At 43.5% G+C, this 18,831-nt stretch overlaps 1 protein-coding gene across 2 annotated transcripts in view; it reads right to left on the minus strand.

Annotated features, from left to right (window-relative positions):
* Positions 1–18,831, minus strand: part of TEAD1 (TEA domain family member 1 (SV40 transcriptional enhancer factor)) — a 270,625-nt gene that overhangs the window by 38,374 nt on the left and 213,420 nt on the right. The window contains exon 11 of one of the 2 annotated variants that reach the window (XM_011954266.1): positions 3,955–4,128. The exons of the other annotated variant lie outside the window; for it this stretch is intronic. Within the exon in view, the coding sequence (XP_011809656.1) occupies positions 3,955–4,128 (174 nt within the window). The remainder of the gene's footprint in view (positions 1–3,954; positions 4,129–18,831) is intronic. 2 annotated transcript variants of the gene reach the window in all.

The following is an 18,831-nucleotide window of genomic DNA, read 5'->3' on the forward strand; positions in this document are numbered from 1 at the left end:
TCTTAATAAATAAGTATCTGATCTCAGAGTAATTGTTTCTAAATTTGCACATCTCCCATCAGCTACCATACTCTAAACATCTGCAATCTAGACTTCATTATTTGAGGATTTATGACTGAAGGGCTCCACCATGAAAAATATTTATTAAAATCATCCACTGGGTAAAATAAGGGCAATTTTGGAGGCAAAACCAAAAAAGACTTTCTAAGCACTCTTTATACTACTTTATATTCAAACAATATGCTAATTATCAGGAATCTTACTTAAAAAGTTTAATTTAAAATTACTGAAAATGGTTTCTTTTCATAACATTCTATAATTTCTAATTAGCTTTCATTCACATGGATAAACAACCTCTTTTTATACCCTTTAAAATAGTGGCTCTCAAACTTTTTGATCACAGGACCCCCTTAAACTCATAAATAAATAATTGATGTACCAGACAGCCTGACCCTGACCCAAAGTAAATTCCCAGAAGTCGTCTTTCCTGGGTTTTGAATTTGCCGTAACAGACGTAAACATTCTAGTAGCAGTTTGGTGATCATGTATGACACTGCAAACAGGACCAAAAAAATTATTGAGGACCTCAAAGACCTTTGCTTACTGTAGGTTATATTTTCTTTATTGGAAATTAAAACTGAGAAAATTTTTAAATATTACTTCATTTTAAGAAATAATAAGCTAATAGGCCGGCGCAGTTGCTCACGCCTGTAATCCCAGCACTTTGGGAGGCCGAGACAGGTGGATCACCTGAGGTCAGGAGTTCGAGACCAGCCTCGCCAACACGTTGAAATCCCGTCTCTATGAAAAATACAAAAATTAGCTGGGCATGTAATCCCAGCTACTTGGGAGGCTGAGGCAAGAGAATCGCTTGAACCCGGGAGGTGGAGGCTGCAGTGAGCTGAGATCGCGCCATCGCACTCCAGCCTGGGGGATAAGAGTGAGACTTTATCTCAAACAAAAAAAAAGAAATAATAAGCTAATTACATGTTGATACACATTTTTTTAAAAAAAATTTAACATGCCTGTATTTTTAAAAAATTAATGAGACAGGTAGTTCTGCTTTATATTATGTGACAGACTCCTCAGATAATAGTGGTCATTTTCCTTTGATACTACGTCAAAAGTCAACAAGCAGTAGTAGTTTCTTAATGGTAGGCTGGAATGTGGAATCTGAAACCATCTCAATGAATTTTTCCAACTCTGTTACATTTAAATCCATTGCTCTAACACTGTATCAAATTACGTTTGTCAATATCATGGTGGATCTTATCAGAAAAGTCTTTTAAGTATTGAGAAGTTCACTAAGGTAGACACAAATTTCCCAATATTCTAATTTTCATTTGAAAGTCCAAATTTTATGCTGGGTGTGGTGGCTCAAGCCTGTAATCCCAGCACTTTGGGAGGCTGAGATGGGCGGATCACGAGGTCAGGAGATCAAGACCATCCTGGCTAACACGGTGAAACCCCGTCTCTACTGAAAAATACAAAAAACTAGCCGAGCGAGGTGGCGGGCGCCTGTAGTCCCATCTACTCGGGAGGCTGAGGCAGGAGAATGGCGTAAACCCGGAAGGCGGAGCTTGCAGTGAGCTGAGATCCGGCCACTACACTCCAGCCTGGGGGACAGAGCAAGACTCCGTTTCAAAAAAAAAATAAAAAGTAAAAAAACAAAGCCCAAATTTTATCTTTAGCAACAAATAATGTCATTTGTTTTCCTTGATGTGATAGACTCGTGTTCAATGTGTACTCTAGGTTGTAATAAAATTCATGAAGGACTTTTTTTTTCAACTGCATGAATTTTAGCAGCAGAGCCACTGCTCTGATTCATACTAAAGCAGTTCTATCCCACTGCTTTTGTACCATCAGTGTGAATATAAGCAGAATGCAAAAGGCAAATCATGTCTTGGTATTACAACAAAAATAGTTTTGACCTTGTCAACCCATTAAAATGATATTGAGGAACTCCCTAGGGGTTCACAGGCCACATTTTGAAAGCTACTCTGTTACCATATAACTGATCTCCAACCACCAGCCAAATTACTAGAAGGAGGTCACCAATTCAGAAAAGGAAAATGTGACTGTAATCACTTTTTCAGGTTGTCCATGTGTATTACTGACCCAACATCCATTATTATAAGTAGAAGGCTACATCTACTATCCAAATTTATTTTTTTGGAACAGGGTCTTGCTCTGTTACTTAGGCGGGAACGCAGGGGCACAATCATAGCTCAGTGCAGCCTCGACCTCCTGGGCTCAAGCTATCCTCCCACCTCAGCCTCCTGAGTAGCTCAGACTACAGGTGTGCACGACCACACCTGGCTAATTTTGTATTTTTCATAGACAGGGTTTCGCTATTTGGCCCAGGCTGGTCTCAAATTCCTGAGCTCATGTAATACCCCTGCCTCAGCCTCCCAAAGTGCTGGGATTACAGGCGTGAGCTACTGTGCCTGGCCTACTAACCAAATTTCAATATGGAAGCACAAAATGATAAAAGATATAAAACAAGCTAATTTAATATCCAAATTTCCTTCCAAGGAACCTAAAACATAAATTTTTCTTTAATTCATCCATTTGTTCTCACATCTGTCGGGCTTTTTTGTGTAGGGTTCTTGCTTGGTATAGAGATACGAAGAAGCTTAGGTTGACAGATCCTGTGGTCAGGGTCCACAAGGGATTAAGCAACAAGGAAACAGAGCAGAGACATTGAAGTCACACAGATCTGATGTCAAGCTCCAGGTACCCAACCCACAAGCCTGTCTCTGGTGATCTATGAGCCTTTTTTCCTAGGTGGAGCTGAGGCAAATTCCACCTAAACCTGGGAGGATGAAATGAAATGCACGTAAAGCTTTCAGCACAGCTCCTAGCACAAAGCAAGCATTCAATAAATGGAAGCCACTATATGAATAAGGCCCCCGAGGAAGAGTCCAGAGGAAGGGGGACACATCCAAACAATCATGACACAGCGTGGGAAGTGATGACCAAATGCAATGGGAGTAAAAGAGAAATCAATGGTCTGCTTACATGGGGAAGGTTCTATTATAGTGGAGCTACTGTCTCATGGAAGAGAAGGAGCTGGCCCAGTGGTACAGGCAGAAAGGAGCAGAAAGTCCATCTAGACAAACAGACGGCGGAGCATAGACTGGGCAGGTGGGGCAACAGGGGTTTGGCAGGATACAAGAGGAAGCTACCCTGGAACCACATCGCTTAGGGCCTTTAATGCCATGCTAAGGAGCACAAACATTTAAAACAGTTTTAAAAAAATGTGTGTAAAGGCTGAGGAATCATAAACTCACAGTGCTAGCAGGTTATCTGGTCTACTGGTGCGCCTAATGCCTCAGCACACACACATTATACTTATGCCCATTCTGATCCATTAGCATTCCCCTGGCCCAAGCCTCACTAGTGCCAAAGGAGTGGCAAAGCTCCTCTCAGAGGCTCTGGAACATCAGCAAAGTTGCAGCAGCCACGGGAATTTGCTCATCATTTTAAAGCACAAATAAAGTATATACTGGGCAAAGCAATTCTATTTCCTCTCTGATGCTTACAAAATCTTGAAGCATGTAACTTTATCTTCATCCCAGCTCCGGGTCCTGCACTCCAATGGAATTTACAGATTGCTCTGATTAACGGAGAAGAAACAGAAAGAGGGTACAGTGCCTCACATTTTCAATTATTACTCCAGCCATCTGTGAGTAAGTGAAGTCCAAAGAGGCTGCTTGTCCCTCCTGCCCTTTGGCAGGGACAGAGAATGTCACCCAGGTGCACCATGTGGATGCACAAGGCCGGCATGAGGACCATTCACAGGTGTGAGTCCGTGCTCCCTTAGCAACTGTGCAGAAGCACATGAAGGTGCACTCAGTGTAAATCCACAGCCAGCTGTGCTGCACTGTGCTCACTTAAGAGATGTGACCATTCAGACAAAAACCACAGAAATCACAGCAATGTCTTACTCACCCAGAATTTTACCAGGAAGAAGGCATTTTGAGGGCCCTTTCCAAACAGTTCCTTTAAGCCACCTTTCTTTTCAGGAAATTTGTCATAAATCTGACGAATGTCCACTGATTCAAGCAATGGGTCACTGTAAGAATGGTTGGCATGCCCAATGTGCACGAAGAGGTGTTTGTTGTACTGTAAGAAACCAAAAGAAACATTCCCATTACAAACTCTTTGATCAACATGGGATTCTTCCATCTTGAACTGGATAAAGAGCAGTAGTACCAAAATTCTGGAATTAGGCTTTCGAGCCTAGGATCAATGCTTCTGAAATGATGAGCATGTTCAGAAAAGCGATTATAGCTCAGGGTGGAGACAATCATTGTTTTTTACTGACAGGGACATGTATTTTCCGAAATACCTAAAAAAGGCTTTTTTTGCAGACACATTAATTACAACAGCTTAAGTTACCTAGCTACCAAACCAAGAAACAATCATATTACCCAATTTCACCTGACAAAACTGAAAATGACAGTGATACTCTTTGGAGTCCAATAAGAAATCTGTGTGCAGTTAGCTCATGTCATAACCCAGAATGCACTTCTTGTCTCAGCTCTCCTGGGACGGCGTGGATACAGTGGTCTTAGCAATGGTACCCACTTCCTTCTTCCAGTAGGAGTAAGAGTGCTGAGCCTCTTTGTCACCAGTCCCCTTAGTAACCAATCCAAAACTTCTGCATAAGGGCTGCTCAATATGTCACTGTCAGTGCAAAGTTAGGATTGGGGTATAGATCACAGAGAAAATCTACAAGGCCATACATGGCTGATGAAAAAGAACATAGGTCACTCATTCATGACAAAACAAACAAAAACCTCTAAACCACGTTAAGTCATTTCACTCACAAAGTGAACCCTTTTCTTCCCCTTGCTTTGGGATAAGACATGGTAACTGGACCACAAAGGAGTGTGTCCAAACCAATGGGTCTCAACCCAGGCTACATCAGAATAACCAAGGAGCATTTAAACATCACAAAGGCCTGAGTACAATCTAGGTTAAACTGGAATGTCTGAGAATAAGGTCAAACATCAGTAATTTTTAAAGCTTCTTCAGCGAATTCCAATATACAGCCAAATTTGAGAACCACTGGTCCAGACACTGTACTCCAGACCCTTCAGGCATGCCTCTCCCCCTGCATAGGCAGTAACACCAACATAATGTGACACAGACCAAGAAACCTGGGGATGCAGGGGCTCCATGGGCCTCAGAACCAAATAGGTTTCAATGAGAAACTCCATCTGCCTTCTTTATCTAGCAGTCCAAGTCTGCTCACATTCCAAGTTAAACTGGCAATTCTCCAACTACTGTACTGAGTACTAATCTATTCCACAGGAGGTCCCAAGTAACAGAAGGCTTGGGCAAAGCTGAGTATTATACATGGGTTAAGAATATACGGTCCCTGGAACCTCATCATCGGTGTCCTGCTTTAAAAAAAAACCAACAAAACAAGATTGTGTGGTAGACTCATCCTGCTCAAGTACAAAACACTGTGCCTAAGGCAAATTAGCTATGATACTGGGCAAGTGCCTCTGAAGTCTCTAAAATGGGGACCGTGATAGCATTCACTTCATTGGATTGTTACAGGGTTTAAACGAGACACTCCACAGACTTCACCAGGGATCCTAGATCTAACAAGAATAAGCACTCAATAAAATCTAGCTATTATTGTTTTAATAAGACTTCTCCTCTTAGAGATTCACAGTAAATATTAGAGTATTAAAAGTAGTGCCACTGACTGGGCGTGGTGGCTCATGTCTTTAATATCAGCACTTTGGAAGGCCAAGGAGGGAGAATCATTTGAGCTCAAGAGTTCGAGAACAGCCTGGACAACACAGTGAGACCTCAGCTCTACCAGGAAAAAAAAAAAAAAAAAAATCACCACGTGTGGTGGTGCATGCCTGTAGTCCCAGCTACTTGGAAGCTAAGGCAGGAAGATCACTTGAGCCTGGAAAATCAAAGGTGCAATGGAGCTATGATCATGCCACTGCACTCCAGCCTGGGCAACAGAGTAAGACCTTGTCTCTTAAAAAGGCACTTCCATAAAAAAAATTTTTAAACATATAATCTAGAGTTTCTCAAATTCAGTTGGTCACAAAATCCTGTGAAATATATCCTGAAGGAGTACTGGTTTAAATCTGTAACCTGCTACCCACATTTGGATCTCTGGCCACCACGCCAAAAGACAGGAGGCTGGACACTCCATCTGATGCCAGTATTGCATACAGGGGCAGTGCAACTGGGGCCAGTATCTTTTGGAAGAGGACCAGGTCCCTCTCCTAGTCAACATCAGAGTGGTATCTTTTCCCAAGCTTCAAAAATCCTAAAAGATATCAGGTGAAGTGAAAAAGAGGATCCTATCAAGCTCTGACATGGATGCAGCTGCATGGACTAGCTGCCTGGTATTAAGACAGAAGCTGGGAGATACTATAAAACAATAGGGTGTGCCTGAGAAGTAAGAAAATATTTTTTAAAAGGTTAAAAGTAAAAGTGGGAAGAAATTATTTTTAAACAGGTTAAAAGTAAAAGCTACTGTGTTAGGTAAGTGAGACCTGGGGGTGGGAAGAGGTGAGATTATAAGGGTAGGAGGGAGTATCTTTGAGCTTTTTATGCATTTTCTCAAACGTTGCCACATCACTTTTTCCAATTATAAACAACAGCCCATGGAAATGTATGAGGCACAGTCATAGCTGCTAGGAAACTTCTGGTCTTTCTAGTCTCAGTGGGCAAAAGTGAAAAAAAAAAAAAAAAAAACATGGGCAAAGGTGTGGGCACAGACGCTGGTATAAAGGCAATCAGAAACACAAAGTGGAACGTGGAGTACACAGCAAAAGGCACTGTTTCTTTACTACCTAGACAACTGGCTACGTATCCATCCATCCATCCAACCCTGATTTATAACCTCTGCTTACAGCTAGCTCTCAGACCTCCCCAGTTCTGGAAGGCACCGTTTCTGTCTATTCTAGTGCCTTCTGCAGGGAGTGAATTTATGGGAGGCATGAGACACAAGCCTTGGGGACCCACTGAGCTGAATCCGAGTCTCCCTTCAGGCTCCTCACTCCTAGCTGTTCTGCCTCGTTAGCTGCCCCAGGCCAGGTCAGAGCTGGGATGAAGTTGAGAAGCTGGGAAACTTGAAGTCTTTGCGCTTAACATCAAAATGTCCCTTGCACTGCACTGCACTGCTGGAAATGGGGACCATGGCCCTGACATCCACAGGTCAAGAAGGTGAATGGGGGTAAAATCTATCACATACCGATGGGGACCATGAAGGTGCAGCTGAAAAGCAAGGCGCTGAGTGTAAAGCACAAAAGCCTTGGAGCCAGACACAAACCTGAAACCTCAGACTTCTCATCTGTGCAATGGGGATATAATAGCTATAATATTTGCAACATATGTGAATATTAAAGGAACTAATGCTCAGAAAGTGCTTGGCATAGGACCTGGCATATAAGAAATGTCTGACAGGGGCTGGGATTGGTGGCTCATACCTCTAATCCCAGCACTTGGGAGGCCGAGGAAGGTGGATCACTTGAGGTCAGGAGTTCAAGACCAGCCTGGCCAACATGGAGAAACCTCGTCTCTACTAAAAACACAAAAATTAGCCGGGTGTGGTGGCACGCACTTGTAATCCCAGCTACTCGGGAGGCTGAGGCAGGAGAATTGCTTGAACCCAGGAGGCAGAGACTGCAGTGAGCCAAGATCACACCACTGCACTCCAGCCTGAGCATAAGAGAGAGACTCCATCTCAAAACAAAATAAAACAAAAAAAAGAAGTGTTCATGTTTGATAAATTATAGCCAAAATGACCATTGTTATAGTTTATTATCATGTGAGATTCACTAGATCCTGAGGTAGAAGCAAAAGAACTTTCCTGCTTTTGCTATCCCTCCTGCCTAGTAAAACAAGAAAAAGAAAAGAAACACAAATAAGCCAAGAGCTGGGAACAAGCAGTGAAGCCAAGTGACTGTTCAAATCCCTGATCATGGCCCACTCATAACCAGCTGCTCAGGGTGTGGGCCTGTCACCTGTGCCTGAAGGAAGGCAGAGAACTTGTGTCCACTGGGCACTGTGAGCAATGGTGTTGCTTATAGATGTGATCTCAGGTAATCTTTGCCTCATGATACTGCTGGAGGTGGATTTAATTTAAATCATTTTACAGACGAGGAAATAGAAGCTTAGAGATGAACTGACTTGCCTGAGGTCATACATCCAGGAATAGTCCTGGAGTTAATAAAACTTGGATCTGTCAACACCACAGCCCTTACGTTTGCTGCAAACATCAATCACACTGTCCCCCAGAAGAAAACGTCTAAGCCTTTCCAACACCGTTAAACCAACGTTTTTTGAAAGTTGATCTGGGAAAGGATCAACAACAAAAAAACTAAACCATGTTTTAAAGCTTCTATGAAGTTAAATTGGAATTAGGGACAAACATGATTCACAAATGCATCAGACAGAGTCCACAAAGGTTTCTATTTTGAGGAATTTACCTCTGTGTTCAAGGCTGAAATGAACAGAGAAGGGCAGGCTGTCTTTGCCAAAGGAAATTGGGCACTGTCTCTACAAGGCTGGTGACTTGAAACCAAACTCTGACCATCAGCATCTGAGTGGCTTCACTGCTGCCAAGAGGTGGTGACTCTGTTTCTAAGAATACAAAGTACTACAGAAGGTGCCCTGGAGACCACAGCATTGAAACAAACAGACCACCCTCTCCACTTCATTCAACCTGGCTAGGTCAGGAATCCTTCTGTCCCCAAATCCAGAAGGCTGAAAGGAAGAAATCTATATGTTGGAGTTCAAGTTTTAATGAAATTAATCTAAAAACCATTTGGTGAGGCTCCATTTCCAGTCTTGCCAGTTGTCCTTATAAGGGAAGTGTGCTAAGGTGGATTATTTATTTGCTTCCCTCCTTCCCAAATAAATCCCATTTTTTCTCCAGCAGTGGTGGTTTCCCCAAAAGTGAAGGTGGCACATAAAACAAAAAAGGGCAATTCTGTTCTATAGGGCACAAAACAAACACTCATAAAAGAAAACAGGCATTTGGGAGCAAGATATGAGCAGAAAAAGGGTGAATGTCAATGACTCACATATACAAGGCCCAAGACTAGATTTCCTCAATATCCAAAGCAGAGGCTAATTTTGACTTCTCCAAAAGAGTCCCCTAGGCACTCAGTAGAGGCACAACTGATAATCAACATCTCAAGGTCAGCGATGGAAAAGGTACTCACTCTGCCTGTTTCTTCTACAGATTTTAGTAGAATGAACCAGCACACCTGTCATCCATCATATATGCCAGGCACTCTGCTAGGCACCAGGCATCCATGAGCTAACAACAAAGTGCTCATCTTCGTAGAACCTACAGAGTGATTGTACAGAGCAAGCTTATTGCCTCTAAGAATTGTATCTTTCCCAAATAAATATATGTTCTCATAAATTCCTATGGAGAAGATGGGGATAATAAAGACAGTCAATACCACTTCTACATATCACATTAACTAAATCACCATTTATCTGCTCTTTTTATAAGAATGACCTTATTCTCCAACATTAAACATACAGTATTGTTCATTAGCAAGGAAAAAACATATGGAAATCACCTAGAAAACATGAATAAAGTTTCACAAGTCCAAGGCAAAAACCATAATGAACACCAAGTTAGCCACTACACATGAAAGCAGAACACTCTTTCAGATATTTAAGATATCAGAAAACTGACCTTCCTTGTAACTTGTTCCCAGGGAGCTATAGAAGGATATGTTCCTACAAAATGAGGGAATGAATTTTAAAAAGAGATGGGGCCTAACATAGAAGAAAGGTAAAGAAACCAGCGAGGTCAGCAACCAGTCCAGAGTGGATCCATGGAGCTGAGAACTCCTGGCAGGATGTCACCAAAAGAATAGACCTGATTTATATCTCACCATCTGGAGAAGAGCGTAAGAGTTCTCCTGGAAACTTTGAGGATGAATTGGTATAGGTATGTAAAACTGAACAATTTTTTTAAAAGACAACCATATACCCCAGAAAAAAAAAAAAAGTTTTACAATTAAGAAAATGGTTCCAATATGTAACATTAACCATACTGTGTGCAAAATTTATATGGGTTTGTAAAATTAACAGAATGTTAGTTTTTTTAAAATGTGATATAAGTACATAGGGGGACTGAAAGGAAGATGGGTGGGGGGGCATATACTAAATTTAGAGAACTAAATCGTAGTCTTCCATGTTAAGAAGTCAATAGATGAGGCCTAAAATTAATGGAATGAGATATACAGTATAAGAATGTTATTTAGAAATGTGGAGGTAAATATATTAATACAAAGAAATAGCTGAAAAAGCTGCAAACAATGGTCCCCAAAAAGTAGAACTGGGAGGTGAGGAGTCATGAAGCAGCAGAATACTGCTTTTCCTATGGGCCGTGCACTTCAATTTGGCTTATACAATTATTTTATTAAATAAACCACCAATCAAAAACTATCTTGAAAGATTATGGAGTTTTTCTGAGGAAGGGAAAGAACCGTAAAAGGAAGCAAAAAACACTACTTCAGGATGTTTATTCTGTGTTGGCCACAAGTTCCTTGGGCTCTAAAGGAGCTCGGGTCAGCCTGCAAAGCTTTCCTACAGTTCAAATGCTCAGGACAGCTGGACAGGAGCTGGGATGCTTGTCTGCAGGTAGGGTTCACCAAAAGGACAGATGTTGCACCAGTAAAACCCTACCTGGATCAAGGATGCCATGCGGTACCTGATGCCATCTGAATATGCGGATTTCTATTTTGACTTGGAGAAATGTCCATTTTCTCTTTCTATTGCTATCATCCCTCCAGTTATTCTTCATAGCAGTTGCAAACAAAAATAATGGTGAATGCAACCCTCGAAACTCAACCATTCACTTGCAAAGGGCTTCTGAGATACCCTGGGGGTTTAATAAAGGACTTTCGTCTTCCTTCAAAGCTGCTCTATGACGTCACTTTGTTTTCTAGTCCTTGCTGTTCTTTGCTGCTTAGTGAGCCTGCAGTGAGGAGTGATGAGCACCTGGACTGTGGAGTCAGGAGGGATCTGGGTTTGAAATCGAACAGTGGCACCACTTCCCAACTGAGTCATCCAGGGCAACTGATTATAGCCCTCTCTGCTGCAGTTTCCACATCCATAGTGGAAATACGTATACTTAGTAGAAATATAATGCAGGAATAATAATAGTACCTACTGTGTCAGAGTGTCAAGAATATTAAATGAGATAATGCAAGGAAAACATAACACCGTACATAGCAAGTAATTTGTTGTTGTTACTTTCTGGAAAAATCATGATGTTTCTTTACTTTGGACGAAATAATGTGAAATTAATACTGTCCCTCTGATAACAAAAAACTGGACATATTAAAACTTAAAGCAGAAATGAAGAGAGGGAAAGTTTCAGACACATTAAGGCGATTCCTACTGTTCTGATGTTACCATCGGTGCTAGGGTGCAGGGTAGCGGCAGTGTAGGGAAGTCTTGTGGGGTCTGGCCTCCACATTTCCCTCAGGCACACAGTACCCTCTCCAGACACCTGCTTCCTACCTTCCTCTAAGGCATGCAAAGTCTGTTCCCAAAAGTGGGGTGGGGACAGCCTAGGAGGTTGTCCATCACTGTAGATGAAACAAATCACAACATACAACTTCCAACAGTGGTCACTGGGGCTTTTTTCTCTTTTTAAAAGGACTGCCAATACATTCTAGAGATCTCTGATGAAGGTAGTTCAATCTTTGTGGAAAAGGAAGAAAAAGCCCTACACTACAAATCTGCTAGTTCTCAGCATCTGTGAGGTGCCCTCAGACGCACTGGGCCCTGCACTGCACTGTCCAACCTGAAGATGGCAGTCTTTTCCTAAACTTGTTCCAAAAATTCTAAGTATTTGAAGAACGTAGTGAAACCTTGAAAAATGACTGCTGTCAAATAATACCAAGAGAAAAATTATAATCCACTTAGGAATTTAAAGAAATCAAGACAAATAACTCATGTCAAGGGATGCTAATGTACAAGCTGGAACAGAACAAGGACAAATCGCCTACATTTACTTCTTGTCACAGTCCTGCTGGGAATGTCTGTCCAGCTACCCCCCAAGGCAGGCTGGGCAGCCTGCGGTGGCCCCTGGGGGGATAAGGAATGGCTGCGGAGCCAAGCCAAGAAAGGTTCCTGCACATTCAGCCCAGGAGCTTGCCATCTGTGCTCACAGTTCCTGCCCAGGAGAAAGTGAATCTGAAGTGAGTTCTCTCCTCAGCTCACTGTTCAGGGCACCAGAATTGTTCTGGCCACCTGGCCCTGACATGCCACTTCATCCCATGCCCCTCGCTCTTTCCAGAGAGAAACATCATGAGAAACAAGAAACAAGTGAATCTCTCCTTCCAGGATCTCACACCAAGATGCATCCTTTCCACCTCCCACTCCCAGCACCATCTCCACAGAGGGGCTACTGCTTCCTTAGACAAGAGTGTGTCTTCCCCACAGAAGTGCAGCTGAAAGTCCCACCAGCTGAGTGAGCAACCAGGGTGACGACCTGCCAAAGAAAACAGAGGGGGCCTGGCTGGGGCCTCTGTGAAATGTCTATAGAACCTGGATTTTCAGATGCGTTCAGTGGCCTCCTTCCCAAATGAAGAAAGAGGGGGAGTGGCCAGAGCATCTCAGAAACGCTGAGTACAAAGCACCAGCAGACAGGCTGCTGCCACAAGAGGGTGTGCCCTGGGCCTGGAGGGGCTCACAGGTGGCTCGGCAAGGGCTCAGGTTTGTGAGGGGCACAGGGGCGCTCCACACTGAGCCATCGTCCCCTGCCCCGGGAGATACTCCATCTCCTAAGTCCTACTGGAAGGCCAGGCTTAGAAAAACATGAGAAAAACCTGAGATAAATTCAAGGACCCAGCACAGCCAACTGTCAGACCAGCGGCAGCCTTCCTCCCCAAACCTGGAAGGACAAATGTACTTTCCGATCACTTATTCGAAAGCATGAGATGGGCACATTAATGACACCTGGGTTAGAATATCTAGGCTCTGCTATTTTTGAGCTGAGTGGCTTGAGGCAAGTTGCTTAACCTTTCTGGGCCTTGGCTTCCTCATCTGAGCAGTGACGAACCCTAGCCTGTATCCAAGGTCAAATGAAACAGTCAATGTGGAAGTTCTGCCCAGGCCACACAGAGTCGCATAGATGCTGGTGACCTGGCTTACTGGCATGAGGTCACTTCCAAGCCCTGAACTACGGGAGAGAAGGAGCCTCTTTTCTGAAGGACCAGAAACCAGATTTGTTCAAAGAGCCGTTATCTACACCAAGATGGAGCAACTGCCTCAGCAGCCACTATAAAACTAGGAAGCTTCTCGAGAGACACCAGTGCCCTTCTCCATCCTGCCCAGGATAAAGGCAAGAACCCTCCTGACAATCAGGAATTGAAACCTTGCTGCTGCTTCTTTTTTATTTTTATTTATTTATATTTTAGACACAGAGTCTCCTCTGTCACCCAGGCTGGAGTGCAATGGCACGATCTCAGCTCACTGCAACCTCTACCTCCCACGTTCAAGTGAATCTCCCACCTCAGCCTCTTGAGTAGCTGGGATTACAGGCACCTGCCATCATGCCCAGCTAAGTTTTGTATTTCTCTAGAAGTGGGGGTTTCACCATGTTGGCCAGGCTGGTCTTGAACTCCTGACCTCAGGTGACCCACACACCTTGGCCTCTCAAAGTGCTGGGATTACAGGCAAGAACCACTGCACCCAGCCAAAACCTTGCTTCTTATCTTGTGTCTCCAACCTAATCCCCATGCACAGCCATCCCCTCTTCTTTCTTCCACAGGCCTCATCAATGTCATACGTCCTTAGAGCTATTCTGATCACATTTTCCAAACCAAGACAGGATCTGTGTTCTGACAACGGAATTTTAGTTATCTGTGAATTTAGGCCATTGAAAGAAGTATAAAAATGTGAAATTAAATCATCCTTGGGCCCACATTTGACCAACTGCCTTTAGGAAAAAGAATCACGTTATCTGCAGGATATATTTGCAGACCTTCCATGCGGGCTCAACCACAGGCCTGCCAGTCCCCCAGAGGGGAGATCTTGGGCTCCCTCTGACTGTGAAGACTGCTAACTCCCACCTCCACATCCAGGAGGTCCAGCCCCTTAGAAATAAAGGTAAGGGCCAGGACACCAGGCAGCAAAACTCACTTCCTTCTGGCTGAGGGGGCTGCCATCACTAAGCCCAGGTGCCCCTTCAGGAACTCTCTCCTCTCCTGGAGCCCAAATGAAATGTCCATCTGTGGATGGAGAACCATCCCTGCCCCTCCCATTTTCCCCTTTCCAGATAATGGGGTAAATGTCACTTTCTCATACACTGTGAAATACAGACCACGTTCAAATAGTCAACCCTGCCATCTATTAGCCGGGTCCCAGGTGAAGTTACTTAAACTCTCTGAGCTTTCCTGTCTCCAATACGTATTTCAACAAGCTTGTTTTGAGAATGAAAGGCAAAAGCATTATTACCAAATCAGTTCTTAGCAATCCTGCTTCCTCTTCTGTTGCAGGACTCTTCAAATTATATCGGCATCCTTGGTCTCAAACACCCAGTCATTACCATTTATCCTCCTCTTCTCACAGCTCATTAATCCACAAGGCTTTTTAATTTTATCTCCATAACATCTCTCCCCTCTGCCATTTCCTCAGCCACGGCCCCTGCCCTGGTTTGGTCCTCATCAGCCACCAGCTGGCCAACAGTACAGTTTCCTCCAGCCCTGGCTCTCTCCTGAAGCACAAATCAGATCACATTCTCGCTTTAAAAAGCAGGGTGAGGTAGAAGAATACATATTCACCTTAGACTGTATATGCATTAAAATCGCTACAAAGCCTCATAAGAGAATAGTAACAGTGGTTACCTACTTAAGGATAGGATAGGAATGAGAAGGAAGAGACATCTCCCTTCCATTCTCTTATGCTTGGAGATTTTTTGACCACATAAATTTACTACCTTTATGAAAAGTTTAATTGATTTTAAAAATTAATTGAGGCCGTGCATGGTGGTTCACATGTGTAATCCCAGCACTTTGGAAGGCTGAGGCAGGCAAATCACTTGAGGTCAGGAGTCTGAGACCAGTCTGGACAATATGACAAAACCTTGTCTCTACTAAAAGTACAAAAATTAGCCAGGCATGGTGCCTCACGCCTATAATCCCAGCTACTTGGGAGGCTGAGGCAGGGGAATTGCTTGAACCCGAGAGGTGGAGGTTGCAGTGAGTCAAGGTTGCGCCACTGCACTCCAGCCTGGGCGACAGAGCAACACTCCTTCTCAAAAGTAATTGAAAAATATTCTGACTCCTGTTAGAATTTCAGTAGAGTCCAAAGCAACTAGTGAGCACATTCTCGCAAGCTTGATCCCTGTCCAGATCTCTGGCTCAATTTCCTTTCACATTACTGTAAGACATCCAGGTTCAGAAGCATTTGTGGAGTGCTCAGTATGTTCAAAAATATTACTAAATGTAATTATCACAGTGAGCGTGGCAGCGATCCTGTTATGTCCACTTAAGACAGACTGGAAACTGAGGCTGAGGTAATTTGCCCCAAATCTCAAACAGCTGCTAAGAATTCTAATATCAGTCACCTCTTTGCTGCAACTAGAGCATGATGATAGATAGGCTCTAAAGCAGCGGTCCCCAGCCTTTATGGCACCAGAGACTGGTTTTGTGGAAGACAATTTTCTATGGGTTGGAAAAGGAACTCAGAGGAAACCCAGAGTAACCATCTACCCAATGTGGAAGGCCCTCAGAAGTCTGGCCTTGCTTGGGGAGCTCCTACTTTACAGACAGCTATTTTTAACTTTCGAACTTTGCCTTTATTTCTTCAAAAGTACAGTGATGTGGTTAAGAATACAGAGTGGTGGTAAACCTTGGCACAGTCACTGTTCTTGGAGATAGATCTTGATAACTTTATTTAGCATTTCTGAGCCACGGTTCCTTTATGTATAGACTGGACATAATGCTTAGCATACTAAACCAGAGCTCATAAATGCTGGTGATGATCATTATTGACATAATATATAAATAAGTTTCTTGGCCGGGCATGGTGGCTCACACCTGTAATCCCAGCACTTTGGGAGGCTGAGGTGGGTGGATCGCTTGAGCCCAGGAGTTCAAGACCAGCTTGGGCAACATGGTAAAACCCCATCTCTACTAAAAATACAGAAATCAGCTGGGCATGGTGGCACATGCCTATAGTCCCAGCTACTTGGGAGGCTAAGATGGAACAATCCCTTGAGCCTGGGAGGTCGAGGCTGCAGTCAGCCGTGATTGTGCCACTACATTCAAGCCTGAGCAACGCAGTGAGACCCTGTCTCAATTAAAACAATAAAAATAAAAATAAATGTTTCATATGTTGAGCAAATGTGTGCCTTCCCTGATTGGGTTTGTTCCTGTACTGTATCACAGAACTTCTCTTCTGCAAGGCAGTGAGTGCTTCCTCAAAATCTAAAGAGAACAATCTCTTTGCCTCCTTCTCCACCCGCAACTCTTCCCTCCTCTGGTTGTGTAACTCCTGCCTAAGTAAATCCCTTCTGTGCTCTCTTCCTGGCTCCTGCTCACTGCGGCATCCAGACCACAACAGGCATGAGACACACAGCCTGGTGCCCAGGAAGTTTGAGCAGGCAGGGCTTTGCCAGCTGCTGCCCTGTGGAGGGTTGGAGGAACCCGCCGTGCCCCAGAATTGAGGTGGAGGAATCACTCCAGGCTTTATCAGGAAAACCACTCCCTATGTACTTTCAGGATTCAGCTGACAGCTCAGCCAGGCCGGGTTTTCATCTACCTAACTTGGCCTCCAGAAACTGGACCCTGATTTCAGGGAGGCCCCTTTTAAATAGCCCACCTTGGGTGGAGGATATCACACTTAACACTTGAGGTTCTTTGATATGCAACACTGAAATCATGTAGAAAGTGTATTTCCAACTCAAATAGTCTCTGTTTTTTACACTCTTCCTTCCTTTCTTCACCCTCTGCTGTTTTTCTCTTAGCTTCTGGTAGAGCCAAAGGTAACAGAGGGACTGATTCGCTGGTTCTCCTCCAACATAAACCACCACCAACTTGGGGAAGCTGCCGTCTGGTTTACACACAACACGGAGCCAGCAGGGGGCGATCATCCCCCTAATTATTCTCCCATTGGCTCTTATAGCCCTGGGCTACAAAAACAGACTACTCATCAGGTACAAATGGACCGTACAGCCTTTTGGTCACAATCTCAGGATGTGGACACCTGGATCTGAATCCTATTTCCCATGTCAGTTGACTGTCTAACACTGGGCAAGCTACTTCATAAGGATTACGTAAGATAATGCACAGTGTTGGCACACAGAAAATATTTAATAAATGTTGGCCATCACTATTGCTAGGAGTGGAGGGGTTGTGAAGAAGTCTTCAGTGTTGGCAAGGGTGACATATGTCGTGAGCCAACGAGAAAATTTCAGAAAACGCTGGTTCTAAGGCCACTTCAGACTAAAGAGGAGACAAACTAATAAGGTTCTTCTCTTGGCTTTGCTGGTACCAAAGTGTGCAACCATATCTTTTTTTGAGACGGAGTTTCACTCTTGTCACCTAGACTGGAGTGCAGTGGCGCAATCTCAGCTCACCGCAACCTCCGCCTTTTGGGTTCAAGCGATTCTCCTGCCTCAGACTCCCGAGTAGCTGGGATTGTAGGTACCCTCCACCATGCCCAGCCAATTTTTGTATTTTTAGTAGAGATAGGGTTTCACCATGTTGGCCAGGCTGGTCTTACCTTCTGACCTCAAGTGATCCACCCGCTTTGGCCTCCCAAAGTGCTGGGATTATAGGCATAAGCCATCGCACCCGGCCAGCAATCATGTCTTATCTTCTCTTAAGAGATGGTACAGGCAGGCTGGGGTACAAAGCTGGCTATTATAAGGCAGCATCTCTCCAAGCCTCTTCCGTAGAAAGGAACAGAATAACTTACCTCACAGAGCTCAGTAAAGATGAAAGAAGTCACTAATGACAAATAGCGTGGAACCTGGCTACATAGTTTCTTTTTTTGCCAGCAATACCTGTAAGTTCTCTTCTCTACTAAAAATACTTTATAACCCCTTGGGTCTAATGAGCCTAAGCCATTACATAGAAGTAGGGGGAAACCTATGTACATGTCTGTCTGTAACAAAGATCTAGAGAATCCAAATGCGAAGTTTAACTTGTTTAGGGCTCTTTAATTATTGGTCACTTTGTTTGCTTCCTTATCAAATTAATGTGGTTAATGTTGGATGTTAAATTTTAAGTACTGCATGCCCAAATTTGTTAAAATGTATCAGCTGAGTTTATTTTAGATGGCCTTAATGTTTCTATTGTTGGAGCAAAAATATAGCAAAATTAAAGTCTGAGAAGTCACAAAAACTCTAAGAGCCAAAGAAACTATCTACATGATACAAATTTTTCAGTGTAACCTTAGCCCTGAAGTACCATTATACCTTGATGGTAATAGCACCTTGTGTTTGTCCAGCAAAGCACACAGTATTTAACTTGAGAGGCTGGTACTTAAGATACTGTCAAATGCTTTAAATAATTTTATTAATTCTCCATCATTTCAACTGGTCAGCCACCACTTTTTCCCTCTAGCACAAGAACCAACCTTCGGGCCCTCACATGTCCACTAAAATCAAATATAGATCCTATTCACAATCTGCCACATTCATTTGCATACATTAAATCACTTGTGTTCAATGCAGAATGAGTGTTTGTAACATAGGAATATCAGAAGCGACACCAACAATAGTGACTGAGGTTAGGCAAAATAATTTCACAGCAGTGACAGAGCTCTGGTTGGTAATGCCTAATGCACATCACTTAG

Source organism: Colobus angolensis, unplaced genomic scaffold (assembly GCF_000951035.1).
Source record: "Colobus angolensis palliatus isolate OR3802 unplaced genomic scaffold, Cang.pa_1.0 Scaffold380, whole genome shotgun sequence".
Taxonomy (NCBI): Eukaryota; Metazoa; Chordata; class Mammalia; order Primates; family Cercopithecidae; genus Colobus; species Colobus angolensis.